The following is an 18,617-nucleotide window of genomic DNA, read 5'->3' as shown; positions in this document are numbered from 1 at the left end:
TTATCACAACAACTACTATATAATATATAATATAGTATAGTGGCTGCACTTTTGCTCAAAACTGCCTACATATCAAAATATTTCAAGATTAGAATCAAGCCTTCGTAGTTCTTATCAGCCACATAGTCAAAATCAAAGTCCAACAAAGCCAAATATATATTATTGCATAATATCACGCCAAATATTTATTAGATAATGACAAACATGTTTATACAAGTTTCGACAAATCCTATTATTGGAGTTGTCCATAAAGTTTAATATGTCAAAAGTTCGAAAAGTCAACATTCAAAAAGTCATCGGTCAACAGTCAAAGGGCCAAACCCAACAGTCACCAATTCGGTATTCATCCAAACAGGTCCTAACACAAACCCGTATGTTTTAAACAGTTCAACCCATGGTCCTAACCCAATTAAACAAAACAAAGGCCCAAAAGTCTAAACAACTAAATACTCAATCGGACCCATTTTAAATCATATGGACCTAGCCCAAACAAAAGAAATTAAACTGGCCCAAAACACTAATTGGTTCGCCCAACCAAACAACTCAAATTTCGGCCCAAGGCCCGACTAAGAGAACAGAGTCGTTGTTCTATTCTTCTTTCTCACCAGCGCTCTCCTCCACCACCATCTCGAGTTCCGACCACCAACTCTCCTCTTCCTCCACTCTCATCCCCGCGGTTTGATTCCTGGACAAAACCACTACTACTTTAGTAAACACAAAACTCGATTTCATTAACTTTTGAAATCACTCCCCAACATATCTCGACTGCCATTAACGCCCTGTCCGGAGCTTCAACAACACCCATCCCACTAAACAATCAAATCTCCATTCACCAAACACAGTTCAATCAACAAACACTTCACCCATACACCCCGACAGTTAAACCACCGATTTTAAACCCGACATCACCTATAAACCAACAACCCACAATCAATTCAACATACCCAACACTTCACGACAACAACCAAACGTCCTTCAACCATAACCACAATAATAGGAGTTCAAAACCACAACAAAAATAGTTCAGAATCAAATTATATACAGGATGATTTTTTTTGGGCTTGCGCCACCATTAACGGGCCCATAAAGCTTCAACAGTTCACTTTCATAGTTTCAATAATTAAGCAAATCAATAGGGTAACCTTTAACCGGTTTTAGCAATTTGACATAATAACTACAGAATAATAAGCAGAAAAATGGACGGAAACATTGGACAGAAAAAAATATGTCTGTACACGTAAAATTATAGGTTCAATGAAATAGCAAAATAACTACTCACCCGTGATATGCTCCTGCTATCTGCTGATATCAGTTATCAGTAAATCTCTAGCAAAAAACCTCTATTCTCCTCTATGTGAAAAAACTCTTTATATTTTTTCTTATGTGTAAAAAATAAACTCTACGTGTGAACTACTTTTTGTTTTAAAACCTCCCGAAAAATAAGGATGAAAGTTTATCTTTTTACCTACGGGGTTTCCTATTCATAACTAATATCTATCATATTTTTATTTTATTTATTATTATTATGATAAATATGATAATTATACAAACAAAAAATTATTATATGATAATTCTTAACTAATATCTATTATATTATTATTATACAAACAAAAAAATGATTTTATTACATGGGATAATTATTACATTGGCCCTTAATTTCATTACTTCAGCCAACATTTTTTTAAATATACATATGGTGTAGTGGAGGTTGCAATCCGTGTTATATATATGGTGTAGTGGAAGTGGGGTCTTTTAGGGTAAGAGCAATAGGAGGTTGTAACAAGTTACCTTTGATATAGGTGGTGGGTGCCCAACACAAATTACAATTTTTATTGTCGATGACAAATTTGTAAAATATATATATATTTTTTTTGGGTCCGCCCAACACAAAATGGGTTGTGCCCATAGCAAGTACCTTTCTTAATCCCAAAAATTAAATATTACGATAAATGTGCGCATGTGGAACACACTATTAAGGAAACAATTATGAAAATTTTGCTTTTTAGGTAAGATAACCACCTCTATTCTCAACTCTCAACAACTGGAGTATTAGAATATGTCATATATGTAAAGTCACACGTTTCTATAAGTGTGGACATCCATATATAGTAGTTTCTATTATCATGTTTTAGGTGAGTATAAATATATAACTCTGGGTAGAGAACAATAACCAATAACTCTCTAACCTTCATTATTCTCTCTCTCAATTAATCAATCTTTATTATTATCCATTGTTATTATTTATGGTTTTTCTCAATATATTAATGTCACAACTTTCCTAGTATCATCACTAACATATAATTTAACATAGTATCAAAGCGTCAAGTTCAAATCAAAGTTTAGTGGTATGTTAGGAGAGAAATCTCTCAAAATTAATATCCAAAAAAATCAAAATCAAAATCAATTCTTTTTCAATTTTTAGTATTCAATTCAATTCAAGTTTCAATCTTTCTCTGTTCATCGTTCCTGTTCACCGGTATTGTTCACAGACACTGTTCATGTTCATGGTATTGTTCATGGTTATTATTCACCGATACTGTTCAAGTATTTAAAGTTATGCAGTCTCTCGTCTCATTATTCTCTATGGTTCGAAGTAAGTATTAAAGGTTTCGCAATCTCTCTATCTAATTATTATATTCTCTATGTTCGAAGTCAGCATTCAAGTCCGCAATATCTCTGTCTCCGTAATCTCTCTGTTTCGAAATCAATATATAAGGCGTGCACGCCCTATAGAGTGTCTTCGTCAAGGTGTGCACGCGCTCGTCTCTATATCTCTTTATCTTGTAGTTATCACAATCTCGCAGTTTCTAGTGGAAGGCACACACGCGCTCAATCTAAGCCTTATGCTAGGCGCACACGCGCTGTTGGCTATTCGTTTATGTATCTCAAGTCCAATTTTCCGTATTATTTAGTAGGTTCTCCTCGCCTAAACTAATATGATTTGGTAAAATTTATGATTATTGGTTTGTTGATAAGTTTTTTCCTTTATAAGGGTTTGACTCCCTTTCATGTCATGGTTATGAGTTTTATGATGTTTCACCGGCTTTCTGTTTTAACCTTCTTATTGAGGAGCTTCTCATATGCTGATGTCGTTGATGGTTCAACTTTTCAGGTTTTGATTCCTTTTATGCTGCAATGGTGCCCGAATACTCAAGTGTTTCATTGACTTTTACTATCTCCTGTTGAGCTATTCGGCTGAAAAGCACGAGCTTTCTATTTGTCTCTTAGGTTGCAATCACATTATCATTGCACTATTCAATATTAATCTATCAGGTTACAGTCACATCATCACTGCACTATTCAGATACATCTCTCAGGTTGCAGTCACATCATCACTGACTATTCATATTCATCTATCAGGTTGCAGTCATCTCATAGGTGTTTTGTTTCCAATTTGTGCTTGTGGTACAACTTCAGTATTTAGGTTAGGCCATTGTACGTCTATACCGACAGTTTCATTTTCTATAACGTATTGTCTCAACAGTTGTTTGAGTTATTCAATTAAAGGCCTATGCGAAAGGGGAGTTGTATTTTTATATTTTATTTTTGCCATCCAAACTGTAATTTGCAAGTTTGTGGCATTACAGATTTAAGAGGGAGTATTAGAATATGTCAGTATTAGAATATGTCATATATGTAAAGTTACACGTTTCTATAAGTGCATCTAATAGTTTTTATTGTCATGTTTTAGGCTAGTATAAATATGTAACTCTGGGTAGAGAATAATAACAAATAACTCTCTAACCCTAATCAATCTCTATTATTTTCCATTGTTATTTTTATTGGTTTCTCTCAATATATCAATATCACAATTCTCATAGTATCACCATTAACAAATAATTTAATATGGAGCAATGGACGTACATAAACAAACTAAAACATAAAATCATTGTTAATGATAAAACAAAAATCTATTGAGAAAGAAACGGATATTTCATCAAACAATTTGTCCATGTGCCAATATTGAAATAGTAGGTACAAATTAGTGGCGGAGCCACATGGTGGTTACATGGGGCAACGTGCCTCAGGTGAACTTGAGGGTAGAAATCAGTTTGCAGTTACAATGTGTGTTAGTGACGTCATAGACTACTTCCACCCTTTAAGTCAAAACACAATCAATCAATTACTGAAGGACTCCATGTAAATTATCTAGTATAATTACCTAAAACACATTTTTAACCATATTGTTATACATAAGCAACTTTGCACTACTGTCGATTAACAAGTTAGGATTTCAAGTGAAACATGTGTACAAACTCAAAGGTTCTTGGTATATATTATCCCCAATATAATTTTATCATATTTTTCAATGAAAACGTAATACTTATGGTTAGGCCATTAAAAAAAAATCTTTACTCAGCTGTTTTGTGGCTTAATAATAAGCTTTTATTGCTAATATATTAAGGCTTTTTTTCAGGTAAGGAATCCAAGTGCCCCATGTTCCCGAGATTCCGGGCTCCGCCACTGGGTCCAAATCATGTACTGACTTCTACTCTCTCAGTGAGTACAGTAATTAATCATTCTATTAAACCGTATGCACTGTCTAAGGGTGTGTTTGTTTAGTGGCAAATAGGGGTGGCAAATTTTATTTTCCCACTAGATGCACCATTTGCCAGTGTTTGGGTGCATTTAAGGACACTGGCAAACACTATTCTCAATTTGCCGGCAAATGAAATTTTCCCACTAGAAGTGGGAAAATAGAATCCACCTCTCCCCCTAAACTCTTTTGCCACTCGTTATTTTCCCACTATGCCAAAAAAAATTTGCCGGTCTCTCTCTCTCTCTCATCATCTCCCTCCAGGCCTCTCACCCTCACTCCCTCGAAGCTCTTGTAAAACCCTTCTCATCTCTCTCTCTCTCGGTTGCGGGGTTTACTCTCTCTCTCTCGGTTGCTTTTAAATAGTTTGAGAGAGAGAGGTAGAGAATCAGTTCTAGAGATATGTCATCTTGTCCCTCTCTTTGATTGTCCCCAAGTTGAATTTGGATTTGGGATTTCAAGTGGGTTGAAAGAGAGAAATGCTTGAGATAATTTTCGCTTGTTTTTCGGTGACTCAGCGGGCTTCTCTGTTTTGTGTCAGTCAACACGTAATGCCATGTTATTTTCATTAGATTTATTCATTTCTCTTGATTTCTTATTAGTAAAATTTAATTAGGTAGTTTCGTTTTGATATCAATCGACTAGTCTTCAAATACATTTCCTCATCATGGAATCCTATGTATACCAAATACTTTGGGCATTATCGAATGGGCATTGCAACAAGTCATCGATGCACGCTTACCATACCATGCGCATTTGTCATGGCCAATTTATCAATGTCATCGGATTGACCGAGACTGGCGGGCTACTTAACTTTCTTTCTCTAAACCCTTCTCATCTCTCTCATCTCTCTCTCTCAAACTATTTCCCACTAGTGTATGTGGAGTGTATTAGTATCGCGGTTCCATGGAGAGTGATGGGAGGGGTGTGTGTGTGTATGTGAGTGTGTCTTTGTGGTGGTGGTGGTAGTGTGTGTGTGTGTGTTGGATTGGTGGTGTGTGTATTGAGTGTATTAGACTAGTGGTGTGGTGGTGGCCTGACGTTGTTGCCGCCGGGTGTTGTTGCGCCGATGCCGATGTTGCCGTTGGCCGATGTCTTTACCGATGCCGATGATGTGCCGATGTCGATGTTGCGGCTTTATGTCGATGTCTTCTTCTTGCCAGCTGGATGATGATGTTGTTGTTGTTGTTGATCTTTGATGTTATCATTTGTCGCTTGTTGTCGCCGCTTTTGTGTAGTGAAATGGTCAAATGGTTTATTTAACTTATTATTTGAGATATTTGAGATATTTAACTATTTTTTATGTGTTTTAGAAAGGGGATACAAATTGCTTGTGGACTCTGTGGAATGATGGTGTGTGTGTGTGTGTGTGTTGTTGTTGGGTAGGTGTGTGATGTGTCTTTGGCAGGTGGTGGATGATATGTATGGTGTGTGCCGGCCGGTAGTGTTAGTGTTAGTGTGTGTGTGTATGTGAGTGTGTCTTTGGGTGGTGGTGGTAGTGTGGTGAGTGTGTGGTGGTGGTGGTGGTGTGGCGGTGTGGTGTGGTAGTGTGGACTGGTGTTGGCCCGTGCTGCAGGTAGTACCGCTACTGCTGGTGTGTTGCGTGAGTGTGTATGTGTGGTGCATGAGTGGTGTGATTGTGTGTGATGCATAAGTGTGTGTGCTGCATGAGTGTGTGATTGTGTGGTGTGTGCATGTTGTCTAAATCCATATTATTTGGCCTTCAAATGTAATTGAATGGAGGATCATGGTTTATTTTTATTATTGTTTTTGTCTCGATCCTTTAGGAGTTACTACAAATGCACAAGTGCGAGATGCTCTGTGAGGGGAAACACAACCATGAGGTGCCTGCAGCTAGGAGCAGTAGTCACATGAACTCAGTTGGTGGTAGTGTACCTCTACCCAACTCAAATACTCAAGCCTCGCTGACGCTTCAGAGAAGCACCGATAATTACTTGTTCGCATCTCAAGTTGAGTCCAAAGAGATGAGGATGCTTTTGAGTGCCTAATAAGATTAATGCATGCCTGCCTATTGCGTTAGATTTTTTGGTTATTCATGTTTGTTATTGTACAAAGCAACTTTATCAACCAGACTCGCATGCGTTAAAGCGTACGTAATTACTCTTTGTTTTTTGGTTCGGCTAAAATGACTATTGGAAAACTTATATTCATACTAGTCTGCAATATTATCTTGTATTTTTATTTTATTTTTGCTTTTGTTATACTTCATTGAGTTTGAAAACCAAAAAAAAAAAAATATTTCCAAAAATTGAAATATCATTTGCCACTAGAGAAAAACTATGTAAACAAACACCCACAAAATTGGCAAATCTCATATTTTCCCACTAGAAATTTTTGCAAACAAACACAAAAATTGAATTTTTTCCCACTATAAATTTGCCCCCAAGAAATTCTAAAAAAAAAAGCAAAATCTCATATTTTCCCACTAGAGGTTTGCCACTAAACAAACACAGCCTAAGTGTCTAATATAAGTACAATATTTATAGTTAACTTTGCAACTGACAATAGTATTTTAGGTCCACGGAATTTATAGAAGTTTTGGGTGATCACCATTTTCGAAATTGGTATGTCTAAGTTCTAGGATATATATTTTAACGTTTCATCATAAATACCTACTGATCCACGTGGTAGTATTCTATACGAGTTATCTATTTATGGGGTGTTTGTTCATGTTCTGTGATTGTAATCAACAACAAATAGGTCAATCAAACAATCAATCAAAGCATACTTCGATTCTTAAAGACGCTTAATGTCGTTTGGTGCATATTCACTTGGCGAGGAAATAAATGAAATGGAACTCCTCAGTTCCGTACTTCCATCACATCCATATATCTTCGGCGAACACTTTTATTTGGTTATTATACTGTCCAATATTACACATTTTGTTTTTTTTGCGGCGCAATCGATATTACTGTTATTCACGTGTTTAAGAAAATTATCGGAAACAGAAATTGGAAAACCTATATTTGCACAGATTTGGCAATTTTTATTTTTTTGATTTTTTTTTCCTTTCAATTGATAAGATGATACGGCTCCCAAGCTATTCCTGTAGTTAATGCACTGAAACCGTGTATTTTCACATGAAAATGACACCAACAAGACAACAGACACTACATTCTCTTATTATTTTGGCGTACGTTAATGATAGTGGAAATCCGAAAGCATCCAACAAGGAAGACCGCACTACCGGCGTATGTACAACATTACAACCATAGGGAAATTTGTAGCCGTGAAGCAAGACGTGTTTGGAACTTTCTTTGAGGTAAGCAAACAAAGCTGTACTCGTTGAAAACATAAGATCACGAGAACGGTCAGAACTGAATTGTATGTTAGTGAAAAAAATCCAGGCTGTGGGACCATTTTTCTACCATGAGATTGGGATGGTTTCATGGATAACAAATTAACAATTGTAACAAGTCTGTAATCTGTTGCCATGCTTCTCCAGCCAGCTGTTCTGTTTTCAAAGAGTGAGAACTGGACCGTGGACGATTTGTTAGAGCTTCGACGCCAAACAGAGCACACAGATGGCATGAAGCATCATTATGCTAATCCTGTTGACTTGTTAATTGCTACGGTCTTTGGCAAAATGTTAGGAAAGTCAGGGATCTACATGGATTATACATGAATCATCCGTTTTTGAGAATCAATTGTAGATTGTAATCATGAAAATGAAACTCGTCGATCTTTACACCGTATAACGTTAGTAGTAGAGACTAGAGAACACGTACAAAACATAGGGAAATAGAAAGAAAAGAAAAACAAATCAGTAATTTTTTCTCAATCATAGATAGACGAACTCATGTGTCACGTAGTCTATTACTCTATTATACAAGCATGAAGAGTTGCGTAAGTGTGGACGCACTGCCGTATTAAATTAATCGGAGACGGTAATAAAGTGACCAAAAATATGGTCATCATCCATCACACATTCCAAATTAAGCTGTCAACTTGTCAAACTAATTAGACAATACTAATTCAGATTAATGCCAAGCGAACACACATAATTTCCTCTCCTTGGTTCCACCGATGAGTCAAGGCTACGACGGTCACTCTTCTCTAACTTCATTCCAAAACTTCACTTATCCACCCAGTCACCATACTTAATCACCGACAATAATCGGTTACTATTCACCTGATGCCTGCGTCTTTCCACCTAACACAACAAACACTCCACTGTCACTATAACATAGAAATTTCCATCTCCTACAAACTTCAAAAAAATAAAACAAAAAAACAAACACTTGTTCTGTTGATGCATTCGCTAGTCTCATTTTACTTTCTACAGTAAGGGTATAAAAAATTTAATTAATTGAGCTGTTTATTTAAGATTTGTTTTCTTGAATCTTGAAAATGATGTTTGGTTTCTTAATATAGTAAAAACGAGTAAAGTCTTATTTTCCTTTTTTTCTTGCATGATGTTTGACTGAGTAGATTATGAATGTGAAAGTGGGGTTTTATATAAAAGATGTTTTAAGTCGTAAAGGAAATGAATTCTTGAATAATTTTTAGTGGGTTTATTGGTTGTTGTTGATAGAGCATTTATTGTTATATTTCTTGCACCACTTGATCACTTACAAGTTATATAAAACCCTAAGTTATACTTCATTTTGTGTTTGCATGATACATGCAGGTATTTTGAAATCTTGGATATCAATACCTGATCGAAAAGTTTGATATATTTGGTGTGGAAATGTCGACGGTGGCCACGGATGTATTGCAGAATGGTAGTGTTAGGAGTCACGAGTTAGTAAGTAGTAATGCAGTTGATGAGGATGATTTTGATTTTTCGAGGTTAGAAGATAGGCCAAGACCTTTGAATATGGAAAGAAAGAGATCTATGGATGAAAGGTCTATTAATGAATTGTCCATGGGTTATTCTCCTAAATATTCCGCTAGACATATAGACAATTCTCGTTTTGCAGACCACCTGGACAATTTCTTTTCGCCTGGTGGTAGAAGGTCTGGTTTGAATACTCCAACATCAAACTTCCATGTTTTTGAGCCACACCCTATGGTTGTTGAAGCTTGGGATGCTTTGAGGCGTTCGTTGGTGTTCTTCCGAGGTCAACCAGTTGGGACTATTGCTGCATTGGACAATTCTGAATCAAGCCTTAACTATGATCAGGTTTAATTTCCTATCCCCCTCCTTTATATTGGATAAAATTATGTGATTTTGTTCGTATGATGAAGAAACCGTAGTTAACTGGAACATAGCTTACATGCTTAAGAGGATGAGTTAACAGTTTTGAGAATCCAAGGTTCTTAGTTTGCTGAATATCTGTTGCTTTGTTTTTATACCGTTTATAGTTAGCATAAATTCGATGCAAGCATGCATACATTTATTGTGCCCATTTGTACAAATCAAGACATGAATCCACTTTTTGTTGCATTTATGATTTGGATCATCTTATTGATCAAGTTACATGCCACAGTTGGAGCAGCAATATCATTGTCGCTTCCTGTATTTTTTACTGACATTATCTGTTCATATTTATTGACTTGTATTGCTAGTTATGGAATTTTGGATCTGATTGTTCACCTTCAATCCGATCTGAATCTGTTATTCTCATCCAATGTGGCAGTTTATTGCCATATTATTTGTTTGACAATTTGGACTTTTGTTGTTAAACAGAAATAAAGACAGAGGAGTAATAGCCAGCCAAAGAAAAAGGGTAAATCAATACAAAAAACAGAGAAGAAAAAGAAAGAAAAAAAATTTCCAAACACAGAGGATTAGCCTTTGGTAACGGTTCCCAGATCGTAGAATAACTAGCACTAAATAAGATAAACTATGTGGTTCAGGCTGTTTCTGTCGCTATTTGGTTATATTTATTTTCCTACAAACGATAAACTCATGTGGATGCGTTTGTCTTTGTCTATTTATTGTCTTTTGATTGGCAGACTCCGCTCGGCTCTGCTTAGCGTATAATAACCTCCATATGGGAGAATACTGTGACATTTACATCCGTTCCAGTTGACCGATTACATTGGCCTGTTTTGCAAGTCTTTTAACGTTTTACCCTTTTTACAGAAGCAACCGACTCAAATTGAGTTCTGGCATTATGTAGGACAAGAACTATAGAATTACGTGTCCTAGCTTTGTTCCGCATCATTATCTGTCCTCAAACCAGGCTTAAAATTTATCAGTATGTATTTGTATTTACGTATCCCTTGGATCTTGAATCTATTGGCCTTTCTTCATTGTTTTGACCAATTTGTCAAATAATAATTGTTGCAGCTCATATCAATAAAGATTAGGTTGTTGCAGCTCATATTAATAAAGATTAGGTTGTTGCATTATCATAATCTGAAGTTGATTTTGATTCTTGATTAGAAGATTGAATGGTATAACTGTGTTCATCTTTGATACTGATACTTATGTCATTGCTGTTTTCCCAAGGTTACGTTTATTACTTTTTCTTGAGAATTGAGTGACTCACTTTCAGGACCAATGTACATGCTCCTAACTTGATTCACTTGGCTAGGTTTTTGTGAGAGATTTTGTCCCTAGTGCCTTGGCTTTTCTGATGAATGGAGAGCCTGAAATTGTCAAGAACTTTATTTTGAAGACTCTTCGCCTTCAATCATGGGAGAAAAAGGTTGATCGATTCAAATTAGGGGAAGGAGTGATGCCAGCCAGTTTCAAGGTGCTCCATGATCCTGTCAGGAATTATGAAACCTTAATTGCAGATTTTGGTGAGAGTGCAATTGGAAGGGTTGCACCTGTCGATTCTGGATTTTGGTGGATCATATTGCTTCGGGCTTACACAAAGTCCACTGGGGACTCTTCGTTGGCTGATCTTCCCGAATGCCAAAGAGGCATGCGCCTGATTTTGAGCTTATGTCTTTCTGAAGGGTTTGATACGTTTCCAACTCTACTCTGTGCAGATGGATGTTGTATGGTTGATCGAAGAATGGTAAGTGTGTCATGTTTCATTAGTTGCATACTTGCATGTCTATGTATAACAATTAAAATGATGGTTCATACCTTTATAGAACTTGGTTAAATAACCTATGATACCTAGATACGGGGTATTGCTGCTTGATACAGCATGATGCACCCTTATATACTGCAAAATGAGAATCCAACACATGTTAATGTATCTAAGGTATATTAGCTGGCTGCTAGCGTCAGGCAGACATGTAGAACTGTGGATACCACCATGCAAATTTTCGAAAAATACTACGTCAAATAAAGGATGTGAAATACTCACATACGGACATACCTTTGGCTGGTTTGCTAATTGAACACAGCTCTAACTAAATCTCAACCTGGTACCAGACTACCGTAGTTTGGTTTTTACCACGTAAAGAAACCTTTCTGATGGTTTGGCCTTGTATGTGTGTCCCTTCTATAGATGCTGTTTTGGCATGTCCTTGTTTGTGAGTCTCTCGATGGTTTGTAGTACGATTTGACTGTCCTCTTTATTGTGATACATGTGTTGACTTGAGCATCAGTTTGCACTACTGTGATAGACGAAACTGCATCAAGAGCGGTTTTTCACCTTCGCCATTATGATTTTTTCTGTATCTTAATCAGATTAAATTGTGTCTAATTGCATTATTCCCATCTATGTTTCCAGGGTGTTTACGGTTATCCTATTGAAATACAAGCACTCTTTTTCATGGCTTTGAGGTGCGCATCTCTTTTACTCAAGCCAGATGACGAGGGCAAGGAGTTCGTCGAGAGAATAGCTAAACGTCTACATGCATTGAGCTTTCACATGAGAAGTTACTTCTGGCTTGACTTAAAGCAGCTTAATGACATATATCGGTACAAAACTGAGGAGTACTCTCACACTGCTGTGAATAAATTTAATGTCATTCCTGATTCTCTTCCAGAATGGGTATTTGATTTTATTCCAAGTCGCGGTGGTTACTTTATTGGAAATGTCAGCCCTGCCAGAATGGATTTCCGTTGGTTTTGTCTGGGTAATTGCATGGCAATTTTGTCATCTTTGGCAACACCTGAGCAATCTGCAGCCATTATGGATCTTATCGAATCACGCTGGGAAGAATTGGTTGGAGAAATGCCTTTAAAGGTTTGCTATCCTGCCATAGAAAATCATGAGTGGCGAATTGAAACAGGCTGTGACCCAAAAAATACTAGATGGAGTTATCACAATGGAGGATCTTGGCCAGGTAAGCTTTGCATTGCTGGACCCAGGAACTTTCTTATTCACAAAAGGAAAAACGTAACTGTAATAAATTACAAAAAACATAAAAAACTATAAAGGAATAAACTTAGGTCTTACGTTAATAGAAATTTACAATGACTGCAAAGAGAATTTATATTTCTGTTTTTTTTCCCGCATTTGTACATGTGTGTATGCTTAAATCACAGGCACATGCTTGTTCTATTCACACAAAAATGTACACTTATAATTCAATGTCTCGAAACTTACTTCTACTATTGTTGTGGTTCCAGTTCTTTTGTGGCTCCTCACAGCTGCATGCGTCAAGACCGGGCGCCCCCAGATTGCAAGACGGGCTCTTGATCTCGCTGAGAGCAGGTTGTCAAAAGACAGTTGGCCTGAATACTATGATGGGAAGCTTGGAAGGTTCATAGGGAAGCAGGCTCGCAAGAATCAGACATGGTCAATTGCTGGCTACTTGGTGGCAAAGATGATGCTGGAAGATCCGTCTCATCTGGGGATGGTATCACTGGAGGAGGACAAACAGATGAAGCCTGCCATGAGAAGATCTTCCTCTTGGACTTGTTAATACTCATCAGCCCCTCTCTGTATCTCTTCCTCTCTTCAGCTCTTGGGGTATTAGCTGAAATGGAAGTTTCATGTTTGCTCTTTTAGTCAGGTCATCATTACTGTAATAAACAGGTGGTTATAGATGTTCGTTTATTTGTTTTTTTACTGTTATAAAATATGTTAGTCCTTTGTCCAAGTTGTGCTTGTTTCTCTAAATCTTTTACTTGCAGTAGATCATGCATTTCTGAAGAAGTTTGCAGACGATGTGGGTTTCTTTTGGTCCTTGATCGCTGCAATGTAGTGAATGATCTTTTAGAGATTTGGTTTATTTTGGTCCTTTAAATCCTGTAATGAAGCGATCAACGACCATTCACTGTCAAGGATCTAGTGAGTGATAGTTTAGATGGTTGAGTTTGATAAGCGCACACATGCTTTAATTGAGCCATCGTCCTTGTCACTGGGATACTTGCATTCTTCGAATCTTAGCAGACGCTATGGGAGATGATTAGTTTGCTAGGTTTTTTCTTAAGGTGAATATTTAGTATGCGTTCTGTGGAGCATTGACCCTTGGAAGTTAGTTTATTGATTCTGGTTGCATATCGTTCACCCACTCTACTTGAGTGACTATAGGTAACTTCTAGAGGGGATGTGCGCAACGCAGCATAGGGGCTTATTAGGGTCTGAACTCGAGTTTATAACTTTTATTTTTTTATCCTACGTCAAATTTGGGAGGCAAATCTATAAGTGATACTACCACCATTTAGAAATGCTCTAATTAGCTTTTGTGAAATTAGACAAATCTTAAGAGAAGCAAAGTCCAAGCCCAAAATGTCTATAAATAAATTAAACGGTCGATAGCCCAGTCTATTACCACCATGGACCAAAATATTGCCGATATATCTGATATATTGCCGATATATATTGGTATTTTGGTACACCGATATTGATATTTCCGATATCTATCCACCAAATATAGAATCTTTTTTTTCCAAAATATATTGGCATTTTCGATATAAAACTTTATATCCCGAGATAATCGATATATATATGATATTTATGATATATATCGTTTGACTTTTTGACCATTTTTTAATATAAATCCGATATTTCCAATATATTTCCAATATTTCTAATATTTTAAATAGTTTGGACTGGTCACAAAAAAATAAATAAATATTAGATATATCCGATATATATCGATTTTTAGATACACCGATATATTAACCGATATCGATATTTTGGTCCTTGCTTGAGTCAGAGATGTAACAGTTATTGGGCTGTGTGGTACCGCTATCACGCCACGGACGTGAATGAATGAAGGATGGATTTAACCTTATTTGTTAGTTGGTTCCTTCCATATAGTGTCTCGTAAACTCGAACAAAGGATTCAAGTTTCAAAGATGTTGATCGAGTGTAAAACGAGTTATTACAACTAAACTTAATTGGTAGCCTCAACTCAACGACTACCTACTAACCGAACAAGTCAAAAAATATAAACACTGCTCTCCATGGGAGATTTGGAGGACCATATGTAGCTGACCTTTCCCAACCACTTATCCAAATATGTCAAGACGATTAATTTGATGTTTTCTCATTAACTAACTACACTTTTTTCGAAGCTTATTTTATATTTTATATCCATCAATAGTTGACGCATTTTATATCCCTCTACTTCTTAGTCTGAGAGTACCCTACCATCGATGATTCGATGCTGACTTTTACGATATTCTAAGCATATAGCTATAATATGGGTAAATTAATATCGAAAAAAAAAGAAAAAGAAAAAGATGCTGACTTTTACGAAGGAGATGATATTAAAAAATTGAACGCCATTTCGAGTGGTGCAACAGTGTCGAGCACATTTAAGAGTGTATGTAAAATTTCTTAAATGTTCCATCACCCCATCTGATCCCTCCAACAAGAGTGAACTATATCAGTAATCTAGCAGCCGGGTCCATTGAAAAGCAGGTCCTAGTGCCACAAGAGATGGGGAACCACGACATTGTGATTATCGTATTACTTGAATTCCCAGTGCGACTAGTACAAAGTATTATTATTGTAGACCATCGACTACGCAACCCACTCCTATTTTTATAATAAAAAAAACAAAATCTGAATTTGCTATTGATAAACTTGAACAAAACAGAAGAGAAGAGAGAGAAAGATGAGGGGATCAGCGTCGAGGAGACCAGTGTACGCGGTAGCAACATGGGTGAAAAGACAACCGCCAAAAGTGAAGGCTTTTCTAGCCGTTGTGTCTGGGATGGCAGCTTTGGCATTTCTCAGATTCATCGTACACGATCACGATAATTTGTTTGTTGCTGCTGAAGCTGTTCATGCTATTGGGATCTGTGTTCTTATTTATAAACTCACCAAAGAAAGAACTTGTGCTGGTGAGTTTTGATGATTTTTCTTTCTCAGAAAAAAGATTGGATTTTTAATTTTTTTTATGGCAGGACTTTCACTGAAATCTCAGACTCTGACGGCTATATTTCTAGCTGTAAGACTCTACTGTAGTTTTGTGATGGAATATGACATACATACACTACTTGATACGGCAACATTGATGACAACCTTGTGGGTTATGTATACGATTCATTTTCAATTGAAGTCTAGTTACATGGAGGATAAAGACAATTTTCCTTTATATTATGTGGTGAGTTTCATCTAAATCTCTCTTCATATATATAAATACTACTTGGTTTATGCCGATATATCAGCCTTGTAAATTATCTATTGATCTACTTCAGATTTTAGGTTTAAGCAATGCTCTGTATCCCATAGAGTTTATTTGGTCAACGACATGATCTTGATTTTCTCATAGAGTTTAATTGCATTTTATTTTTAATTTCTTTGCCTTGAAATTGTACCGACATTCAGTATCTTGTCGACCTGTTTTATTGCTCAATAAGGAAAAAAAATGATATACACATCTGATATATCCACCATGACCTGGACATTATTTATAACAGTGATGCATATGCTGAAAGGCAGTCTTTATTCTGGTAACATTTAGCTGGTTGTTATGAAGGTGGATTACTGGAAGCCTTTACTTTGCGAACTGTGGTGCATATGTTATTAGATGCTGCTGCACTTGTTTAGTATTTATTTAGTGGGCATGTCATGTCTTTTGAACGCGCTCTTTTGCAATTGTGAATCAGAATCACAAGTAGTTATTATCAGTTCTTCCTTTATCCTAAAGACCCTCGTCGTACTCTTTAAATTCCTGCAATGTTTTTTCAGTGAAACATTAATAAATATGATCTCCTATTTGAGTATAGATCATACCTTGTGCTGTTTTAGCTCTAGTCATTCATCCATCAACATCACATCATATCTTCAACCGGATATGCTGGGCCTTTTGTGTCTACCTGGAAGCAGTCTCAGTACTGCCCCAGCTGCGTGTGATGCAGAATACAAAGGTACATTTTGGGAGAAAAGTAGAAAACTAATTAATTACTGGATATTTTCTTTGGGAGTCTAATCCTTAAATATTTTCAGATTGTCGAACCATTTACAGCTCATTATGTATTTGCTTTGGGCGTTGCAAGGTTCTTAAGCTGTGCCCATTGGGTTCTCCAGGTTTGATTATACACTCTTTAGATTTACGAGTCTTGCGAAATTAAATTGTTACTTCAGTCCAAATGTTAGTAACTTGACATTATGTTGGGGAAGAAACCAGAAATGGTTGATTACATTGAGCTAAAATACCGTACTCTCTGTTAGAGCTTCAATTCAGCACATTATTGATGTCAAATATGCAACACTTGTTTGAAATTTAAAGTATCTCAGTATGCAGACAACTAGGATATCTAGTTTGTCCCATTGTTTGTACTGAGTTTTTCTAGTGCTTATATTATCCACCACAACTCCACAAGTGATAGGAGATGTGTAAATGTGTAATGGATATCCGATCTGATTTGTGGTGCTATGGTAACTATAGCCATTGTTCATTGCTGACTTTGTTTTTTCGGGCTCAAATAGGTGCTTGACACACGGGGCCGCTTGCTGACTGCTTTGGGTTATGGGTTGTGGCCTTCCATGGTTCTTTTGTCTGAAATTGTCCAAACGTTTATTCTTGCAGACTTCTGTTACTATTACATGAAAAGGTTGGTAGTGAGCTTTCTTTATCATCCTATCTATTCTTATCAGTTCAAATATAGAAAATTAAAAATTAGAAGATAATTATACTCTAAACATTCTGTTGCTATTTAAAGATTCTTTAATTTAAACTAATATAAGAACCTATGAATAAAAAGAGATTGATGCATCTTAAACGATGAATAATGTTATCAATAACGACAATAGTTATGTAATTATGTATCTCCATTCATTTCTTTAATATCCCTTCCTTCTCCGTGCAGCCTTTTTGGTGGACAGCTTGTTTTACGTCTCCCCTCGGGTGTAGTGTAAATTTGGAGCATTCTAGCCCACTGTTTGGGCTGATCGAACCCACGTATAACTTAAATTAGGGAACGTGGGTTGCTGCTAAATTATGTCTTTTTTTGTTTTTTGTTTTTTTTTTTTTTTTCCTTTTTGGGCACTTCACATGTGGTTTGCACTCTCTTTCGAGTTGCAGTGTTTGTTAGAGTAGTTGTAAATTTGAATATGGATAAGGACCAAGTGAATACAACTTAAAGCGGGATTTCATCCAAGTCTTGAGTCATCTATTAGAATGTGTAAGCCTGCACATTTCGTGGGTTCAAGAACTGTGTTTCTTGCTTTAGTACTTGAATTATGTGCTGATGAATTTGATTATCATGGGAGTTGCACGAGTCCATAGTATTTACTTCCCCTGACCCAGTGTAAGCACTACTCTTTTTCTCACTACTGCACTACATTTTCCCTACTGGCACAAGTTAAACTACTCTTCATATAACTGTACTGTTTGTCAAAATATTCCTCTTGTAAAAAAGTATGCTTTTTTGTCCTGCTAAGCAGCTTGAAATGAGCAAATTGGGTTAGATTCTCGTCTTTAGCTGAAAGCTTTCCAGATTTAGCAGCGGCATCAGTAAATTTTTTTGGCCTTGTTCGTCGTGGGACAAAAAGTTAGTTTCTTCCTACAATTAATCCGCATAAATCATCATTGCTCAAGGTAGTATGCGTCTATAAACCTTAGTATTGCCCAGCAAATTCAATCTCTAGTTTTCTACCCATATGAAGTCCAGCTCTTACTAATAGCAATTTCTGCCTCCGAGGATTCTATAGACCTGCATATGTGCAATGTTGACGTCTGCAATACGGTCCTAAATCTAAATCCTAATCTTTCAAGCTGTTAAGGATCCTAATCTTTCAAGCTGTTAAGGACGTTAGGGGATAACAATTTCGCCAATAATCTATTGATTCTATTCCGA

The 18,617-nt window shown here is 36.6% G+C and overlaps 2 protein-coding genes across 4 annotated transcripts; both read left to right on the top strand.

Moving 5' to 3' along the window:
• Positions 1-8,667: 8,667 nt before the first annotated feature.
• On the top strand, positions 8,668-13,459 carry A/N-INVB (Plant neutral invertase family protein). 3 transcript variants are annotated; one of them, XM_086591315.1, is made up of 5 exons: positions 8,668-8,848; positions 9,189-9,683; positions 11,044-11,475; positions 12,142-12,700; positions 12,987-13,459. In XM_086591315.1, the coding sequence occupies exons 2-5, from the start codon at positions 9,249-9,251 to the stop codon at positions 13,280-13,282; spliced, it is 1,722 nt and encodes a 573-aa protein (XP_086447441.1). In that variant the 5' UTR covers positions 8,668-8,848; positions 9,189-9,248; the 3' UTR covers positions 13,283-13,459. The 3 variants fall into 3 exon arrangements, with proteins under 3 accessions (XP_086447441.1, XP_086447442.1, XP_086447443.1); XM_086591316.1 differs by having other exon boundaries at positions 8,706-8,842; XM_086591317.1 differs by lacking the exon at positions 8,668-8,848 and having other exon boundaries at positions 8,911-9,683.
• Positions 13,460-15,108: 1,649 nt separating this feature from the next.
• On the top strand, positions 15,109-17,918 carry LOC147519763 (uncharacterized). Its single transcript, XM_086591320.1, has 6 exons — positions 15,109-15,656; positions 15,720-15,919; positions 16,545-16,685; positions 16,765-16,845; positions 17,248-17,372; positions 17,628-17,918. The coding sequence occupies exons 1-6, from the start codon at positions 15,428-15,430 to the stop codon at positions 17,674-17,676; spliced, it is 825 nt and encodes a 274-aa protein (XP_086447446.1). The 5' UTR covers positions 15,109-15,427; the 3' UTR covers positions 17,677-17,918.
• Positions 17,919-18,617: the final 699 nt, after the last annotated feature.

This window comes from Coptis chinensis, chromosome 2, assembly GCF_015680905.1.
Source record: "Coptis chinensis isolate HL-2020 chromosome 2, ASM1568090v1, whole genome shotgun sequence".
Lineage (NCBI taxonomy): Eukaryota > Viridiplantae > Streptophyta > Magnoliopsida > Ranunculales > Ranunculaceae > Coptis > Coptis chinensis.
This window is presented reverse-complemented; position numbering and strand designations above follow the sequence as displayed.